Source organism: Mercurialis annua, linkage group LG5 (genome assembly GCF_937616625.2).
Source record: "Mercurialis annua linkage group LG5, ddMerAnnu1.2, whole genome shotgun sequence".
NCBI classification, from domain to species: Eukaryota; Viridiplantae; Streptophyta; class Magnoliopsida; order Malpighiales; family Euphorbiaceae; genus Mercurialis; species Mercurialis annua.
In genome coordinates this window covers 34839902-34857081 of record NC_065574.1, presented here as the reverse complement: position 1 = coordinate 34857081, position 17180 = coordinate 34839902, and the positions used below count along the sequence as shown (strand labels likewise).

The following is a 17180-nucleotide window of genomic DNA, read 5'->3' as shown; positions in this document are numbered from 1 at the left end:
TAAGTGTTCTAGACCTATCCTTTGTTATTTAATTCATCGATTTCCTTGTCTCTTTGAATTGGATTCATTAGTTATGGCGTTTGGTTAATTGTAGGCTTGTTCTAATCAAATATATTATGGGCTCTCTTCCCTTGGTTGTTCTTAATCTATTCCAAAAGGTTAGTGGCTCTAAATCTTTGTTATAGTTTGTGGAGATTGCTAGATGATGTGTTAATTCAATACTTTGGGTAGCTTGGCTTACATTTCTGTTTTGCCTTGATTCTAAAATCTGTAAATGTTAATTGGTGTGGTTATTGTCTTGTTCTTGTCACTAATACATTGGGTGGATTGATTTGCTTAAGTTAATTGGAGGATTAATGCTTTGGGTAATGTTTTGAATTGAAATTCTTGTTTTAAGCTTTTATTAAAATCTGGAAATCTTTGAGTAAATAAATCATAGGTTGTAGATGTTAATCAATACATTGGGTGGGTTAAAGGAATTGTGCTTATGACATCGTACTATCAATTGATTAACATTGTTGGATTAAATTCTGTTTTGAACTTTAAGCTAAAAGCTGGAAATCTCCTTTGAAGGGTAAATAGGTTAATAACTAGCAACTAATACATTGGGGGATATGTGATAATTTGACTAAGGCTTAATCATAGGTGAATTAAGGTTTTACAAAGGTTTAATTCGCTGTTTTGAATTGTTAACCTTGCTAGAAATTATTTGCAAAGGTTAGTTTAAAGCATTTGAGATGTTACTTGGGTGTTATTGAATTAAAGGCTTAGCAAACGTTGTGGCTTGTATTTTGCTCACTTAGGGTGATTGTAACCAAGCTACTAAGGGCTGGAAAGTGTTTTAAAATAATGATTCAATCTCGTTACAAACGTTAGCTTATCCTAGATTGTGGTTAACATGGGTTAAGTAATTGATTAAAAGCATGTAAGGAGTAAGATGGTCGTATTATGTTTAGCTAAGTTATTTTAGTTTCAAGTTGATACTTGAAATATGTTGAATCTTATTGATTCTATTTAAGGTGATATATTCAAGTGTACCTTGGGTGTTACTTGTCAAGTGTTAGCAAGCTTATTTGGCTAAATTATGTTCTGGCATTATTAAGTTAAGTTATGAGTTCTTATTAAAATAACTTTGGTTTCATTTAAGGTTTGATTTAAGACTTTGGTTTTAACTTTGGTTTTTGTATGAGTCGGGTTAGACGTGGTCTCCCGACATGTGATGTTGAGCTATATACTGCAGTTAAGGCTAACACACTACTTTGGGAAATCTTTCGATTTTAAATAAAGTATTTAAGTTATGAAAGGACTTTGGTTTTGTTTCAAAGATAAGAACTCACCTAACTTTATTTGCTTAACTTTGTTATTTGGTTTGAATGAAATATTTTGGATATACATTGGTTGTACTTGGTCACCTTGGTTGATTCTTTGGTTGTGTTCGAGATGCTAGTCCTATGTGGTGTCTAGTATTCTTAGAGTTAGGGGTTGTTCGAATTTTAACTCGTATAATGTTTTAGACTCGTCGACTGCTCGTGCTTCGGAGTCTACGCAGGGTTAGCTGTTTGCCAAGATTCACGTGGATAAGCAAGCAGTGAGTTTGTAGTGCTATTTACCGCTTTATTAAGTACCGCAATTTATTTTAGTATTATAAATGTTTTTGAACTGTTTTAAGCGATTATGGATCTGGATTGAAACGAGCTACTCGATAGGCTTGTATCGAGACTGTGTGCACCAGTATATACTCTGGGATCGGCAGACTGTGGTCTTGCTTACGCTGGTAATTTGACGAGGATTAGTTCCCGTCCACTCTGGGTTTATTTTTCAGTATGCTATGTCATACTTACGCTGGGATCATTTCAATACTGTTATTCCATAATCATACTATATTAGTATAAACTGTTTTGATTTAAGGGTTTTAAACTTAATAAATGTAAATAGTATTGCGAACTCATCTCAGTATATCTGACCCCGTTGTTTTCCCAAATTTTCCAGGTTTATGATTTGAAAGCTGGTCCACTCCGAATCTTTATTCCTCGGAGGTTTATTTTCTTTTAATAAATTGTCAAACTACCTTTTTCTTAGACCGCAGTAGTAAACTAGAAGTCTATATTATTCTATTCTGTTTGTCGAATTTGTCTGACTGGCTTTATTTTATGCTTTGGCATTACTATTGTTTAACTCTACTTATTTTTATTTAATGGAAGTACTTATATTTAAACTGATAGTTTAAGTTGGAGTCTCGGTTGCCCCCGAGCATTGGATTTTCTACAGGTTTATATGATTGGTGGTTTTCCGCAAGGCTTGCTACGGGTTTTGGTACAACCTTACCCATACCCTAGCGCCGGTCACGATCCATGAAATTGGGTCGTGACAATGCAGCAGACCAGTTTAAAAAATGGATAAATGAAGCCAATGTTAGTGAATTAAAGAAGGTGGGAAACAAGTTCACTTGGACTAATAACCAGAATGGTCTTGATAGAATTTGGAGAACCATAGACTGGTGATTTGTCAATGACCAGTGGAATAGAGATTGTAGGGACTCATATTGTGACGTGCAAGCTCCTGGAATCTCTGATCATAGTCCTCTTGTCATTAAGATGCAGGAAGAGAGGGAGAGAAGGAAAATGGGGTTTAAATTTTACAATGCCTGGTGTGAGCATCAGGATTTTATGGATACGGTGAGGAATGGTTGGGATGAGGATTGCAATGGTTGTTGCATGTATAAAGTATACCAGAAGCTAAAAAGACTAGGAAGGAATTGAGGAAGTTGAGTGAGAAGGAGTTCAGTAGTATCTCTATTAGAGTAAATAAAATGAGAGAAACTCTATGCAAGTTACAATCTGACCTGCAGAATAATCCAAGTAACACTGTTCTTATGGATGAGGAAAGGGCAGTGAATAATCACTTCCTGAAGTTGATTAAGTGGGAGGAAAGTATATTAAGGCAGAAATCCAGAATTAAGTTGATTAATCTGGGGGATAGGAACACAAAGTTCTTCCATATATATATGAACCAGAGAACTTCCAGGAAAAGGATAATCAGATTCAAAGTCAATGGGGAATATATTGAAGATTCTGAGCAGCTTAAGGAAGGGATTGTGCATCATTATAGAAAATTCTTTAGGGATAAGCTAGAGGACAGAAGGAATGTAAACCCAATGGTCTTTGAGAAAGGCTTAGTGGTAAATAGAGAGTAGAATGATATGTTAAGTGGGATTGTCACCGCTGAGGAGATAAAAAGAGACTTGTTTAGCATTAATGATGACAAGGCTCCAAGGCCTGATGGCTTTGGAAGTGCCTTCTATAAGAAAGGTTGGAGTGTCGTGTTAGTAGTATGTGCCCTAGGGCCATTTGATCATGTATATTTGTAGAACTAATCCCAATGGCAAAGATATATATGTTCTAATTGAACTAAGTGTCTCATCAACTAAGTGTTCATTTATTACGTATTGTCCTTATCACATTGTGATAGAATTTATTCTTAAGGTGTTAAGAATATGAGTTACAGATTTTATTATACATGTGATCTAAATAACAGTTCATGATCGATGGGGTCCTACGAATAAGGTCATCGTATTATCCTGGAAAGATTTTCACCTCTGTTTATTCTCCTGATTAGTAAGGAGTTTCTAATTATAGGAAGTAGTGAGTCTCATACTAGTTGATGAGGATCAGGATAAACATGTGGACACTCAAGATGTTGAGTGGGTCGAAAAAGTGACGCTAGATGACTTATACATGGTATTTCATAAAAGTCAATTTAATGTCATCTAGTTCATAATTGTACATATGTCCTTTGACTTGCGGTGACACTATCTTGTATATAGGTGATTAGAGTTTGATACTCCTTATCCCTAGATCTTTCATGAGGTAGGGTCCGGGATGTGTTGGCTCTAGTTAGTTGTATATGGAGATAGGGGTTTAACAAAGAGAGGATTTATCACTCCGGATGAACGGAGAAAAGATTCTATGCTATCTCAAATTGTTCTTGATGGATGATAAAACCTGCGCAGGTGTATATGACTTACTTAGAAAGTTGTTTCTAGTGGAAGTCATATTTATCAAGAATAAGAACTGAGATGAGGTCATATGATTAAGACAAATAGTGTTTGACTTAACCGTGACACTAGTCGAGATCAGAATCTTAGATGAAAGGAATTTTGAGTGTACGGTAACTATGAACATTGGTTCAGAAAGAATGCATCGAAACATTCATATCTATTTGGGGGTCGTGATATGTTGCTAGACGTCAGTCACGATCTACGAGAATTAATAATTAATGGGATTTAATTATTTAATATAAGAAAGGCGTTTCTTATGACTCTCGTTGCCATATAATGTGAACCTAGTTAGTCACACACAATAGGATGTGCAACTGATTGAGTTTACGAGAGATCGATTTCATATAGATACTAGCATATCTCGGAAATTAATCTAAGATGAAAAACAAGTATAAATTAGGGACTAATTTGTAAGAGTTAGAAATTAGTAGGCACCTAATTGTATTTTATCCAAGTTAATGTGATGATGTCATGTGATGATGTCACGATGATGTCATGTGATGATGTCACGATGATGTCATGTGATGATGTCACGATGATGTCATGTGATGATGTCACGATGATGTCATATGAGGATGTCACGTGATGATGTCATGTATGTCTCTGTGTGTGACACCTAGCATCCGACGTGTCAGAAGGTGGCAACACCTATGCTTAATGTGTGACACCTAGCATGTGATGTTTCAAATGGTGGCAACACCTATGCTTGGTGTATGACACCTAGCATGTGAGATGTCGAATGGTGGCAACACCTTTGCTTGGTGTGTGACACCTAGCTTGTGAGGTGTGGCATTCTTAAGTAAAGCTCTACCCTATAAATAGTGGTTGCCTTTGCTCATTCTACACACACCACACTTAAGAGACCATATTTGAAGGAGTTCAAGTAGTCATCAATCACAGAAAAGTTTGGAGAAAGTTTTTCATACATCCCAGCAAAGACGTAATCGAGGCGAGAGTTTGAGTTTAGGGTTTCTCGGCAAGAGAAACTCTTGCAAATTACTTCAAGGCGAGGATTCAATCGGACGCATACTCGTGTGGATGAGCTTGAGGTCGCCGTACTATCGGGACTACAATAATCGTTGGAGAATCGACATAGGTATTCTTCTTACGGTTTCAAGATGCGTGCTTTAATTACTATATGATACGACGATCCATTTGTTATTGATATGATCAATTTATGGATCTGAATTGTTGGAATTCCAATTTTGAATTGAAATATACGATTCGGACCCTCACGTCCCGCTGCACCAACAATGGTATCAGAGCCACCGTATCAGCAAGTATTAAAGCTTTACGATTGAATGCATATATTAATAATCATGGACTTAGGAATTATTAATTGGCATGTAATTTATAATTCCGAGGGCTTAGGTCTTGTTTGCAAAAACAAGCAAACGGTATTGTGACATTAATTACATTTGATTAAATTATGTCTAGGAGATTGATACTTAAGTGGTCCGCTCGTGACCCTCCAATCTATCCTGGAAATTTTTCTAATGTGATTATTTAACACAATACGTGACTCGCTTGTGCATTATGTTGTCGTCAACAAAACATGCGGAACAAATAATAGTTTGCTCATTCTTTTTTGGCTAAAGAATGAGACCTAGGAAGTCCATAATCATACATGTGTGATTGCATGATTCATTTTAGCTTTAATATGTATGAGATGCATGCTAAAATGTGTTATGGGCTTAGTGAGACCGGAATAACTTAAAACCCTAAGAAATCTTCCTAAAAGTAAAAAGATTAAGTTTATATTGATTAATCATTAAATTGATTTACCAATGGCTCTCCATTGGAGCAATAAACTAACACGCTTTGAGTTATCATCTTGTCAGCTATGGATACATAGGGGTGAGATGATATCGTCAAGAGATGTTGTCGAGTTTACTGTTAAGCATGCGATGTTGCGGGTGTACTCGATATAATATACGGCGAGAAAGGCAATTAGGCGTACCTGAGTCGTATATTATTCAAATCGATACATCTTAGTTGATTCAATGGGTTAAGCTTAACTAATGTGGAAACCCAAGAATAGCATTAAGTACTTGAGGGTGAAAGCATTAGGAGCCGGAAATGATTGAACCTCATATGAGATATGATGAACAAGTAGTTGTTCACTTATATATCATTTTGATCCCAAGAATAGCATTAAGTACTTGAGGGAAAGATAAATGAGTATAAGAATTCAATCACCCGCTTGAATCTTTTTCCAACAAAGATTCACGTTTCCTATTTTGGAAGTGTAGGATTCGAAAAAGATAGTGGGAGGCCATTTTGATAAAGACCAAATCATTATGGTTTAAATATACAAAATAACAGGAATACTAATTAGAGTTCTTTGCTATCTAAGGGATAATAAGATTAAATAGAATTCTTTAAAGTGACATTCACGATAGTAATCCATTAGTGGTTTAAAATCATTTTTGTTTGATTAAGATATTTAGATGCCTCCAAGGCTATTGCGAAAAAGAAATGCACATCGGTTAACAAAGAAAAATGTTTTCATTTGTTAAGATGTAGGACAATATAAGTCATTGCCGGAAATATTTGGAATATTTGAAAGGCGGTTCGGTCAATAAAAGAAAGTGTTTCTTTTGTCAAACCGAAAGACATTGAAATGGAAATTGCATTAAGTATTGTGAATACTTAAAGGGAAATGACTGGAGGAACAACTCCATCAAGAACATGTGTCTATCTCATGTTCCAATGTCAATTGCTTAGATATAGTTGCCAATGGCACTAGTGCAAGTGGGAAATTGTTAGTAGTATGTGCCCTAGGGCCATTTGATCATGTATATTTGTAGAACTAATCCCAATGGCAAAGATATATATGTTCTAATTGAACTAAGTGTCTCATCAACTAAGTGTTCATTTATTACGTATTGTCCTTATCACATTATGATAGAATCTATTCTTAAGGTGTTAAGAATATGAGTTACAGATTTTATTATACATGAGGATCAGGATAAACATGTGGACACTCAAGATGTTGAGTGGGTCGAACAAGTGACGCTAGATGACTTATACATGGTATTTCATCAAAGTCAATTAAATGTCATCTAGTTCATAATTGTACATATGTCCTTTGACTTGCGGTGACACTATCTTGTATATAGGTGATTAGAGTTTGATACTCCTTATCCCTAGATCTTTCATGAGCTAGGGTCACGGGATGGGTTGGCTCTAGTTAGTTGTATATGGAGATAGGGGTTTAACCAAGAGAGGATTTATCACTCCGGATGAACGGAGAAAAGATTCTATGCTATCTCAAATTGTTCTTAATGGATGATAAAACCTGCGCGGGTGTATATGACTTACTTAGAAAGTTGTTTCTAGTGGAAGTCATATTTATCAAGAATAAGAACTCAGATGAGGTCATATGATTAAGACAAACATTGTTTGACTTAACCGTGACACTAGTCGAGATCGGAATCTTAGATGAAGGGAATTTCGAGAGTACGGTAATTATGAACATTGGTTCATAAAGAATGCATCGAAACATTCATATCTATATGGGGGTCGTGATGTGTTGCTAGACGTCACTCACGATCTACGAGAATTAATAAGTAATGGGATTTAATTATTTAATATAAGAAAGGCGTTTCTTATGACTCTCATTGACATATAGATGTGAACCTAGTTAGTCACACACAATAGGGTGTGCAACCGATTGAGTTTACGAGAGATCGATTTCATATAGATACTAGCATATCTCGAAAATTAATCTAAGATGAAAAACAAGTATAAATTAGGGACTAATTTGTAAGAGTTATAAATTAGTAGGCACCTATTTGTATTTTATCCAAGTTAATGTGATGATGTCATGTGATGATGTCACGATGATGTCATGTGATGATGTCACGATGATGTCATATTATGATGTCACGTGATGATGTCATGTATGTCTCTGTGTGTGACACCTAGCATCCGACGTGTCAGAAGGTGGAAACACCTATGCTTGATGTGTGACACCTAGCATGTGATGTGTCAGATGGTGGAAACACCTATGCTTGGTGTGTGACACCTAGCATGTGAGGTGTCGAATGGTGGCAACACCTTTGCTTGGTGTGTGACACCTAGCATATGAGGTGTTGCATTCTTAAGCAAAGCTCTACCCTATAAATAGAGGTTGCCTTTTCTCATTCTACACACACCACACTTAAGAGACCATATTTGAAGGAGTTCAAGTAGTCATCAATCTTGGAGAAAGTTTTTCATACATCCCAGCAAAGACATAATCGAGGCGAGAGTTTGAGCTTAGGGTTTCTCGGCAAGGGAAACTCTTGCAGATTACTTCAAGGAGAGGATTCAATCGGACGCATACTCGTGTGGACGAGCTTGAGGTCGCCGTACTATCGGGACTACAAGAATCGTTGGAGAATCGACATAGGTATTCTTCTTACAGTTTCTAGATGCGTGCTTTAATTACTAGATGATACGACGATCCATTTGTTATTGATATGATCAATTTCTGGATCCGATTTGTTGGAATTCCAATTTTGAATTGAAATATACGATTCGGACCCTCACGTCCCGTTCCACCAACATGTTGTTGGTGATGACATTACTAAAGCAGTTATGGAATTTTTCAATACTGGAAGAATGTTGAAGCAAGCAAATTCTACCAGTATTTCTCTCATTACTAAAGTGGATATCCTTGATTCCATAAGTGATTACAGGCCAATAGCATGATGCAATGTGCTGTACAAGGTCATTTCTAAGATCCTAGGTAGAAGATTGAGTTGTGTCTTGGACAGAATTATATCTAAAAGCCAATCTGCATTCATCCCTGGTAGAAGCATTGCAGATAATATATTACTGGCACATGAGCTAGTTAGAAACTATCACAGGCAAAAAGGTGAATCTTGTGCTATGAAGGTGGACCTCCAGAAGGCTTATGATACTGTAGAGTGGGATTTCATTGAGGAAGTTATGATGGGGTTGAACATTGACAATAAGTTTATCAACCTAGTCATGACCTGCATTAGAAGTGCTATGTTCTCAGTTCAAGTCAATGGTGAGAGTTGTGGATAATTTCAGAGTGCTAGAGGTCTGAGACAGGGGGACCCTATCTCTCCCCTTGTCTTTGTCCTTTGTATGGACTATTTGTCCATATGCCTTGACCTGAACACCATGGAAGGATCAGGTTTCAAGCATCACAAAAGCTGCAAGAAGATCAATATGTGTCACCTGGCTTTTGCAAATGACCTATTTCTGTTCAGTAATGGTGACCCCCAGTCAGTTTCCATTCTGAAGAATACCTTATCTGACTTCTCTCAAGTCTCAGGTTTGTGCCTTAACCGAAACAAAAGCTTTGTGTCTTTTAGTGGCCCAAATGGTGGAGCTAAAGATAGAATCCTTATGATCATGGGTTTTAAACAAGGTAGCCTTCCTGTAAAATATATTGGGCTTCCCCTTATGTCCACAAAGTTGTCTAAAAGTATGTGTAATGAGTTGATTGAGAGAAATGCAGATAGAATCTCTTCTTGGACCTCTAAGTGTCTTTCATATGCGGGTAGACTGCAGTTGATCAATTTTGTGCTATTAAGTATGCACGTTTATTAGTATTCTGTTTTTATGCTGCCTAAGGCAGTTATTAAAGTGGTTGAGGAGAAGTGCAGGAGATATCTTTGGCATGGGGATACTAATAAGAAAGGCAGTCCTGTGAAGTGGGACACTGTGTGCTCTAATAAGAAAGAAGGAGGGTTAGGCATTAAGGCAATTTTTATGTGGAATATAGCTGCTATTGCTAAGAATATTTAGAATGTTGTATCTTTCAAACCTTCCTTATGGGCAAACTGGGTCATAACTAACAAGCTCAGGTTGTCTAGTTTTTGGGGTATATCTAAACCTCTAGATAGTTCATGGAGTTGGAGGAACATGCTGAAAGTTAGGCCTTATATTGCTCACCTATTTGACTATAAGCTGGGGAATGGGGAGCTGTTTTTCTTCTGGGGTGACCCATGGATGAATGGGCAATCTGTGATGGAGAGGTTCCTTGGGATTGACATTAAGGAATCTGATATTAAAAAGGCTAACAAGATTTGCAATCTGTGGACAGATGGGAGATGGGAGATGGTCTTTACCTAACCCTATTGATGATATTACTAGTAATGCTTGGGATTTCATTAAAGAGAATTACAGATTCAGAAGTGATTGTGATAATACTGTGGTTTGCAAAGCCATAAATAATGGCAAATTCACTATCAGTAGTGTGTGGAGGAACCTGGTGCCTGAGAGTAGCAGAGTGCCTTGGAATAAGCTTGTTTGGGTTGGAAACATTCCAAGGTTTGCTTTCATTACTTGGATGGTTATTCATAACAGACTGAAGACTAAAGATAAATTGAAAAAGTGGAAAGTGATCAATGAAGACAATTGCAGTTTGTGTAATGTGCAAAATGAGAGCAGGAACCACTTGTTTTTTAGTGTCATTTCTCAAGAGATATTTGAAGGAGAATTTTGAATGATCTTGGTATTAGAAGAAGAGAGTTCTCCTATTTTTCTAGAAGAGCTGGGGGGAGATCTGTGGAAGCTAGAAAGAGACGAAATGCTTCCACTGCTGCTGTTTACTACATCTAGAAGGCCAGGAATGATATGGTTTTCAAGTCTAAGAGGACTATAGTTGAAGAATGCTATGAAAGCATTAAGGCTTGTATTTAAGTTTATGTTGCTCCTGTGTTGAGCTATCTGATGTTTTAATTGCTTTTGCTTGCTTGTATCAGCCTTGTGATGAAAACAGTTTTCTTGGTCTATAGCAGCTTGCTCGTTTTGGTGTTTTGCCAAAAAAAAAATATATATAATAACTATGAATTTAATTAGTTAAAGTATATATACATTTTTTAGTATTATGAATAATGATTCGCATGTATGATTGTAGGTATGTGTCCCGTTGGCGGTTGTTGATAGCCATTATTGTCAGGTCTCTTTTGCCCTTCAGTTGCGGTTCTGCTCTACAACAAGTAAATATCGATATTTATTTATTTTTATTTTTGTAATTGAAGTAGACTAGATAAACTTAAATAAAGAATAAAAAAAGATTTTATTCACACCGAATAAAATCTGACCTAGCCGTAGAAAACTCGTCCCGTGTCCTCAAGAGATTGAACGACACGGGATTGTACGTGTGTACAGTTCGTAAAACTGGTGTCTACGTAATTCGATCACGGAAAAAAATATATGTATAGATGCGGTAGAAAAATATTTGGTAGTTTTTCCGTCGTATGTTCTCCGGGTGGCTATCTAGTATATGCTGCGTAACGCTAGTTCCTAACGGGATATATATTTGGCGTTATTCAATATATATTTGATAAAGCACTTGGAGAACTGAGCCAGAAGGCTGCCAAATATTTTTCTCTGTATTTATGCATAAATCGTGATCGTATTAAGTAGACCCAGTTTTGCGAATGTGATAGGGCCCTAACTTTTAAAGCGGTCAATTACATTGACTTTGCTGTAACCGAGTATTAAACCCACCTAAATGTACATGCTACAGAAATGAATTCAGATTGCAGTTGGATATATAGTGGGAGACTGGTGAGAGGATTGTTGACTGAATGGTACATTAGTAACGTTAGGGAGTTTTTCAACTTTGCTGTGCAACACCCCGAGTGTATGAGCGGGGTTCAGATTAAATGCCCTTGCCCTAAACCCAAATGTCGGAACACTGCTTTTCGAACTGTTGACGAAGTGGAGTTTCATCTCTACACAGACGGGTTTATGAGTAATTACCACGTCTGGACTCACCATGGTGAGGAAAATAGGAGGGTCGAGGTGCCTATTAATGTTCTACAAGCGGACAACATGTGGGAGCATAGAAATAAAGACGAGGGTTGCAGTTCATTCCAGAGAATGGTTACTGATGCTGGTGGTCCCGAAGTATGGACAAAAGAGCCTCCGAATGCAGAAGCTCAGAAGTTTTATGATATGATGCGTGCGGCCGAAGAACCCATATGGCCTGGGAATGACAGGCACTCCGCTTTGTCTGCAGCCGTAAATTTTTTAGAATTCAAGTGCCGATTTCAAGCGTCTGACGGTCTGATGAATGAAATGAGTGAGTTTGTACATCAACTGTTACCTAAGGACGACAAGTTAGCAAAAAATTCGTACAACATTAAAAAGCTTGTTAGAGGGCTTGGACTTCCAGTTGAGGTGATTGACTGCTGTAATAATATGTGTATGTTATACTGGGGTGACGATACAGGTTTGACTGTGTGTAAAGTATACGGGCATGACAGGTGGAAACCAGCTACTACGGGTAATTCAAAAAGAAGAAAGACGAATGTGCCTTATAAAAAAATGCATTACATTCCTATAACTCTGAGGCTGCAGAGGGTGTACGCTTCTAGGGCAACAGCTAAACATATGATTTGGCACGCCAAGCACGAGATGGAGAATGGTATCATGAATCATCCGTCTGACTCGCCAGCTTGGAAACACTTCTCGGAGCTACAACAAGATTTTGCAGCCGAAGTTAGAAATATCAGATTGGGGTTGTGTACGGATGGGTTTCAACCATTTGGTGCATTTGGGCAACAATACTCGTCATGGCCGGTAATTGTGACTCTGTATAACTTGCCTCCTGGTATGGCCATGAAAGACGAGTTCATGTTTCTAACGGTTCTTGTTCCCGGACCCAATATTCCAAAAGCCAGTTTGGATATTTTCATGTACCCGCTAATAGCAGAACTGAACCATTTGTGGGAATTTGGGACGTTGACATACGATATTCATAGGCGGAAAAATTTTCAATTGAAAGCCGCTCTTATGTGGACGATTAATGATTTTCCGGCTTATTCAATGTTGCCTGTGTTAGTAGTATGTTCCCTAGGGCCATTTGATCATGTATATTTGTAGAACTAATCCCAATGGCAAAGATATATATGTTCTAATTGAACTAAGTGTCTCATCAACTAAGTGTTCATTTATTACGTATTGTCCTTATCACATTGTGATAGAATCTATTCTTAACGTGTTAAGAATATGAGTTGCAGATTCTATTATATAAGTGATCTAAATAACAGTTCACGATCTCATGGGGTCCTACGAATAAGGGCATCGTATTATCCCGGAAAGATTGTCACCTCTCTTTATTCTCTTGATTAGTAAGGAGTTACTAATTATAGTAAGTAGTGAGTCTCATACTACTTGATGGGAATCAGGATAAACATGTGAACACTCAAGATGTTGAGTGGGTCGAACAAGAGACGCTAGATGACTTATACATGGTATTTCATCAAAGTCAATTTAATGTCATCTAGTTCATAATTGCACATATGTCCTTTGACTTGCGGTGACACTATCTTGTATATAGGTGATTAGAGTTTGATACTCCTTATCCCTAGATCTTTCATGAGCTAGGGTCGCGGGATGTGTTGGCTCTAGTTAGTTGTATATGGAGATAGGGGTTTAACCAAGAGAGGATTTATCACTCCGGATGAACGGAGAAAAGATTCTATGCTATCTCAAATTGTTCTTTATGGATGATAAAACCTGCGCAGGTGTATATGACTTAGTTAGAAAGTTGTTTATAGTGGAAGTCATATTTATCAAGAATTAGAACTGAGATGAGGTCATATGATCAAGAAAAACAGTGTTTGACTTAAGCGTGACACTAGTCGAGATCGGAATCTTAGATGAAGGGAATTTTGTGTGTACGGTAATTATGAACATTGGTTCATATATAATGCATCGAAACATTCATATCTATATGGGGGTCGTGATATGTTGCTAGACGTCACTCACGATCTACGAGAATTAATAATTAATGGGATTTAATTATTTTATATAAGAAAGATGTTTCTTATGACTCTTGTTACCATATAGATGTAAACCTAGTTAGTCACAAACAATAGGGTGTGCAACCGATTGAGTTTACGAGAGATCGATTTCATATAGATACTAGCATATCTCGAAAATTAATCTAAGATGAAAAAACAAGTATAAGTTAGGGACTAATTTATAAGAGTTATAAATTAGTAGGCACCTAATTGTATTTTATCCAAGTTCATGTGATGATGTCACGATGATGTCACGATGATGTCATGTGATGATGTCACGATGATGTCATGTGATGATGTCACGATGATGTCATGTGATGATGTCACGATGATGTCATACGATGATGTCACGTGATGATGTCATGTATGTTTCTGTGTGTGACACCTAGCATCCGACGTGTTAGAAGGTGGCAACACCTATGCTTGATGTGTGACACCTAGCATGTGATGTGTCAGATGGTGGCAACACCTATGCTTAGTGTGTGACACCTAGCATGTGAGGTGTCGAATGGTGGAAACACCTTTGCTTGGTGTGTGACACCTAGCATGTGAGGTGTTGCATTCCTAAGCAAAGCTCTACCATATAAATAGAGGTTTCCTTTGCTCATTCTAAAAACACCACACTTAAGAGAGCATATTTGAAGGAGTTCAAGTAGTCATCAATCACAGAAAAGCTTGGAGAAAGTTTTTCATACATCCCAGCAAAGACGTAATCGAGGCGAGAGTTTGAGCTTGGGGTTGCTCGGCAAGAGGAACTCTTGCAGATTACTTCAAGGCGAGGATTCAATCGGACGCATACTCGTGTGGACGAGCTTGAGGTCGCCGTACTATCGGGACTACAAGAATCGTTGGAGAATCGACATAGGTATTCTTCTTACGGTTTCTAGATGTGTGCTTTAATTACTAGATGATACGACGATCCATTTGTTATTGATATGATCAATTTCTGGATCCGAATTGTTGGAATTCCAATTTTGATTTGAAATATACGATTCGGACCCTCACGCCCCGCTGCACCAACAGTGGTATCGGAGCCACCGTATCGTCAAGTATAAAAGCTTTACGATTGAATGCATGTATTAATCATGGACTTAGGAATTATTAATTGGCATGTAATTTATAATTTCGAGGGCTTAGGTCTTGTTTGCAAAAACGAGGAAACGCTATTGTGACATTAATTACATTTGATTAAATTCTGTCTAGGAGATTGGTACTTAAGTGGTCCACTCGTGACCCTCCAATCTATCATGGGAATTTTTCTAATGTGATTATTTAAGACAATATGTGACTTGCTTGTACATTATATTGTTATCAACAAAACGTACGAACAAGTAATTGTTTGCTCATTCTTTTGTGGCTAAAGAATGAGACCTTGCTAACATCAATTTATACTATTCTCGTAAAAGTAAAACCGTGGAAAAATTCTCCATATTCAAATACATATAAACGTTTAAAGACATAAAAATTTAAATCGTATCTAATTTAATTTTTTTTGGACAAAAACACAATTGAAGAAATCGCTCAAGTAAAAAACTTATTATGCCTTTAAATCAATTTTGACAAAATTTCTCCCTGTCATCAGAAAGGTAAAATTAGCAATGTGAAATCTCTTGTTTATAAAAATACATTTATATCAATATACCAAAATACTTGGACATTTTCAAAACTGAAAAGATGAATTCTCGTTTAAAACAAAAATATAGTGTAAGCAAACACATGGAGCATAACCAACATTCTTAATCCACAAAATCCTTAAATCTTAATTCTGAAATTATCGCAAGCACTTTCTAATCTGAATCTAACCATACATCGCACTTGACAGAACTATATCTCAAGTGCAACCTCAAATTCAATTTCACTTTCTATGAAACACACGATTCTGGCAAAACAGACTAATCCACTACAACATAATCGTCCAAAATTTACCACCATCATCACAGAGTATTTGTCTAGCTACCTTTTGGTAACTGTTTCAAATCATTTTAAACTCGACAACTTTATAAATACATTTATCACAATGTGACTCGCGAGCTCGTTTCAGAACATCTTTCTCAAAACACTTTATCGACAAAATCCATTTTACATAATTGTGCGCCAGGATGATGACATCTCTCATACCCAAAGAGTTGCATCCAACCCTAATCGTTTCTATGCACGTGATGAATGTACAATTATGCATGTATCAATTTTTTGTTTATCTTTTATTTAGTGAACATACTAAGTGCTCAATGCAATCATATTCGTAACATTCAAAATGTATGTTAATGATATGTCCGGACACAATTACGTTTTTAAAATATTTCAAAAAAAATTTAATAACCGACCTTTGAAACCAAATTCTCGATAAAATATTTGCTAGACGTTACACTCTGTGAGATGTGCACTCGATAACCCCAAAACACTTTTCAATCCCCATACTTGCAATCTATTATCATTCAATGTTATATAACAACTTAACCTGATAACTTCGCTAAAACTTTATCACATGAAGTATCTAACTAACCTCAACCCAAACTGAAACTTATTCCTAAAGAAATAACACACCAATACGATCCTACAAAACTTAGCACCAGCTCCCGCATCGCATCATCAGACTTGATGGAAACACCAGTGTATTAATATACCGATCTATCTTCTCGGTTCAGGGTTTCCAGTATCCGTTCTAGGATAATCATAAGTGATCAGCCAATCCAAGGGAATATTTCCCTCATCTTCCTCGATATCGAAACCCAAAGATTTTGATCCACGTAGCATACATCAAAGTAAGACAACCTTGACCACGTGAGTAAATCATCTCACATTGCTACTCCACGCGAAGAAACAAACAAGTACAATCAACTTAGTCCAACAGACAAGCGAGTTATACAACGAATTTTGTAACCAACGGATTACGAATTCTATGAACCACAATTCACTGAAGCTTGCCTTTGAACACAATAAACCCAAACATACTTAAATGACAAATCAGGACATGCCACATTATAAAAAAAAATCATTACAAAAGCACCATGTAATTATATCATCATTTAATAGTACGCTTCAAAATGAATTTTGAAATTTAAAGTCAAATACAAAAACTTCCAATTTTTTGTTGAGCCCCACGGTTAAAACATAGTCACAATTTGGAAAAGTCTCTTTTTATTAATCAGTTTCTCTAAGATGGTACCCACGTATCTCAAATCATAAAATCATCGAGCTAGCCGAGTCAATGCAACTACCAAGCTCAACTCCTAAATTTTGGGCGACCCAAGTCGAACCCAAAACAACCGTTTATAAAATGTATTCAAAATATTTATAAATCCAAAAACTATTTTAATAAAATTTCCACCCATTCAAATTTT

General features: G+C 36.8%; 2 protein-coding genes across 2 annotated transcripts; both read left to right on the top strand.

The window, feature by feature from the left end:
- The first annotated feature begins 2351 nt into the window (after positions 1–2351).
- LOC126681803 (uncharacterized) lies at positions 2352–3193 on the top strand. Its single transcript, XM_050377357.1, has 3 exons — positions 2352–2497; positions 2601–2675; positions 2725–3193. Exons 1-3 carry the CDS (start codon positions 2352–2354, stop codon positions 3191–3193), a joined length of 690 nt encoding a protein of 229 aa, XP_050233314.1.
- Positions 3194–3199: 6 nt separating this feature from the next.
- On the top strand, positions 3200–9097 carry LOC126681802 (uncharacterized). The gene is made up of 3 exons (XM_050377356.1): positions 3200–3308; positions 8640–8690; positions 8793–9097. Exons 1-3 carry the CDS (start codon positions 3200–3202, stop codon positions 9095–9097), a joined length of 465 nt encoding a protein of 154 aa, XP_050233313.1.
- Positions 9098–17180: the final 8083 nt, after the last annotated feature.

What these genes read in the sequence shown, in the direction of transcription:
- LOC126681803 (XM_050377357.1), top strand. Translation starts at nt 2,352, where the DNA reads ATGAAATTGGGTCGTGACAATGCAGCAGACCAGTTTAAAAAATGGATA. An exon ending in ATTTGGAGAACCATAGACTG is followed by an intron (nt 2,498 to 2,600) that starts GTGATTTGTCAA and finishes ATTAAGATGCAG; the next exon opens with GAAGAGAGGGAGAGAAGGAA. An exon ending in ATCAGGATTTTATGGATACG is followed by an intron (nt 2,676 to 2,724) that starts GTGAGGAATGGT and finishes GCATGTATAAAG; the next exon opens with TATACCAGAAGCTAAAAAGA.
- LOC126681802 (XM_050377356.1), top strand. Translation starts at nt 3,200, where the DNA reads ATGTTAAGTGGGATTGTCACCGCTGAGGAGATAAAAAGAGACTTGTTT. An exon ending in AAGTGCCTTCTATAAGAAAG is followed by an intron (nt 3,309 to 8,639) that starts GTTGGAGTGTCG and finishes TTACTAAAGCAG; the next exon opens with TTATGGAATTTTTCAATACT. An exon ending in GAAGCAAGCAAATTCTACCA is followed by an intron (nt 8,691 to 8,792) that starts GTATTTCTCTCA and finishes CTAAGATCCTAG; the next exon opens with GTAGAAGATTGAGTTGTGTC.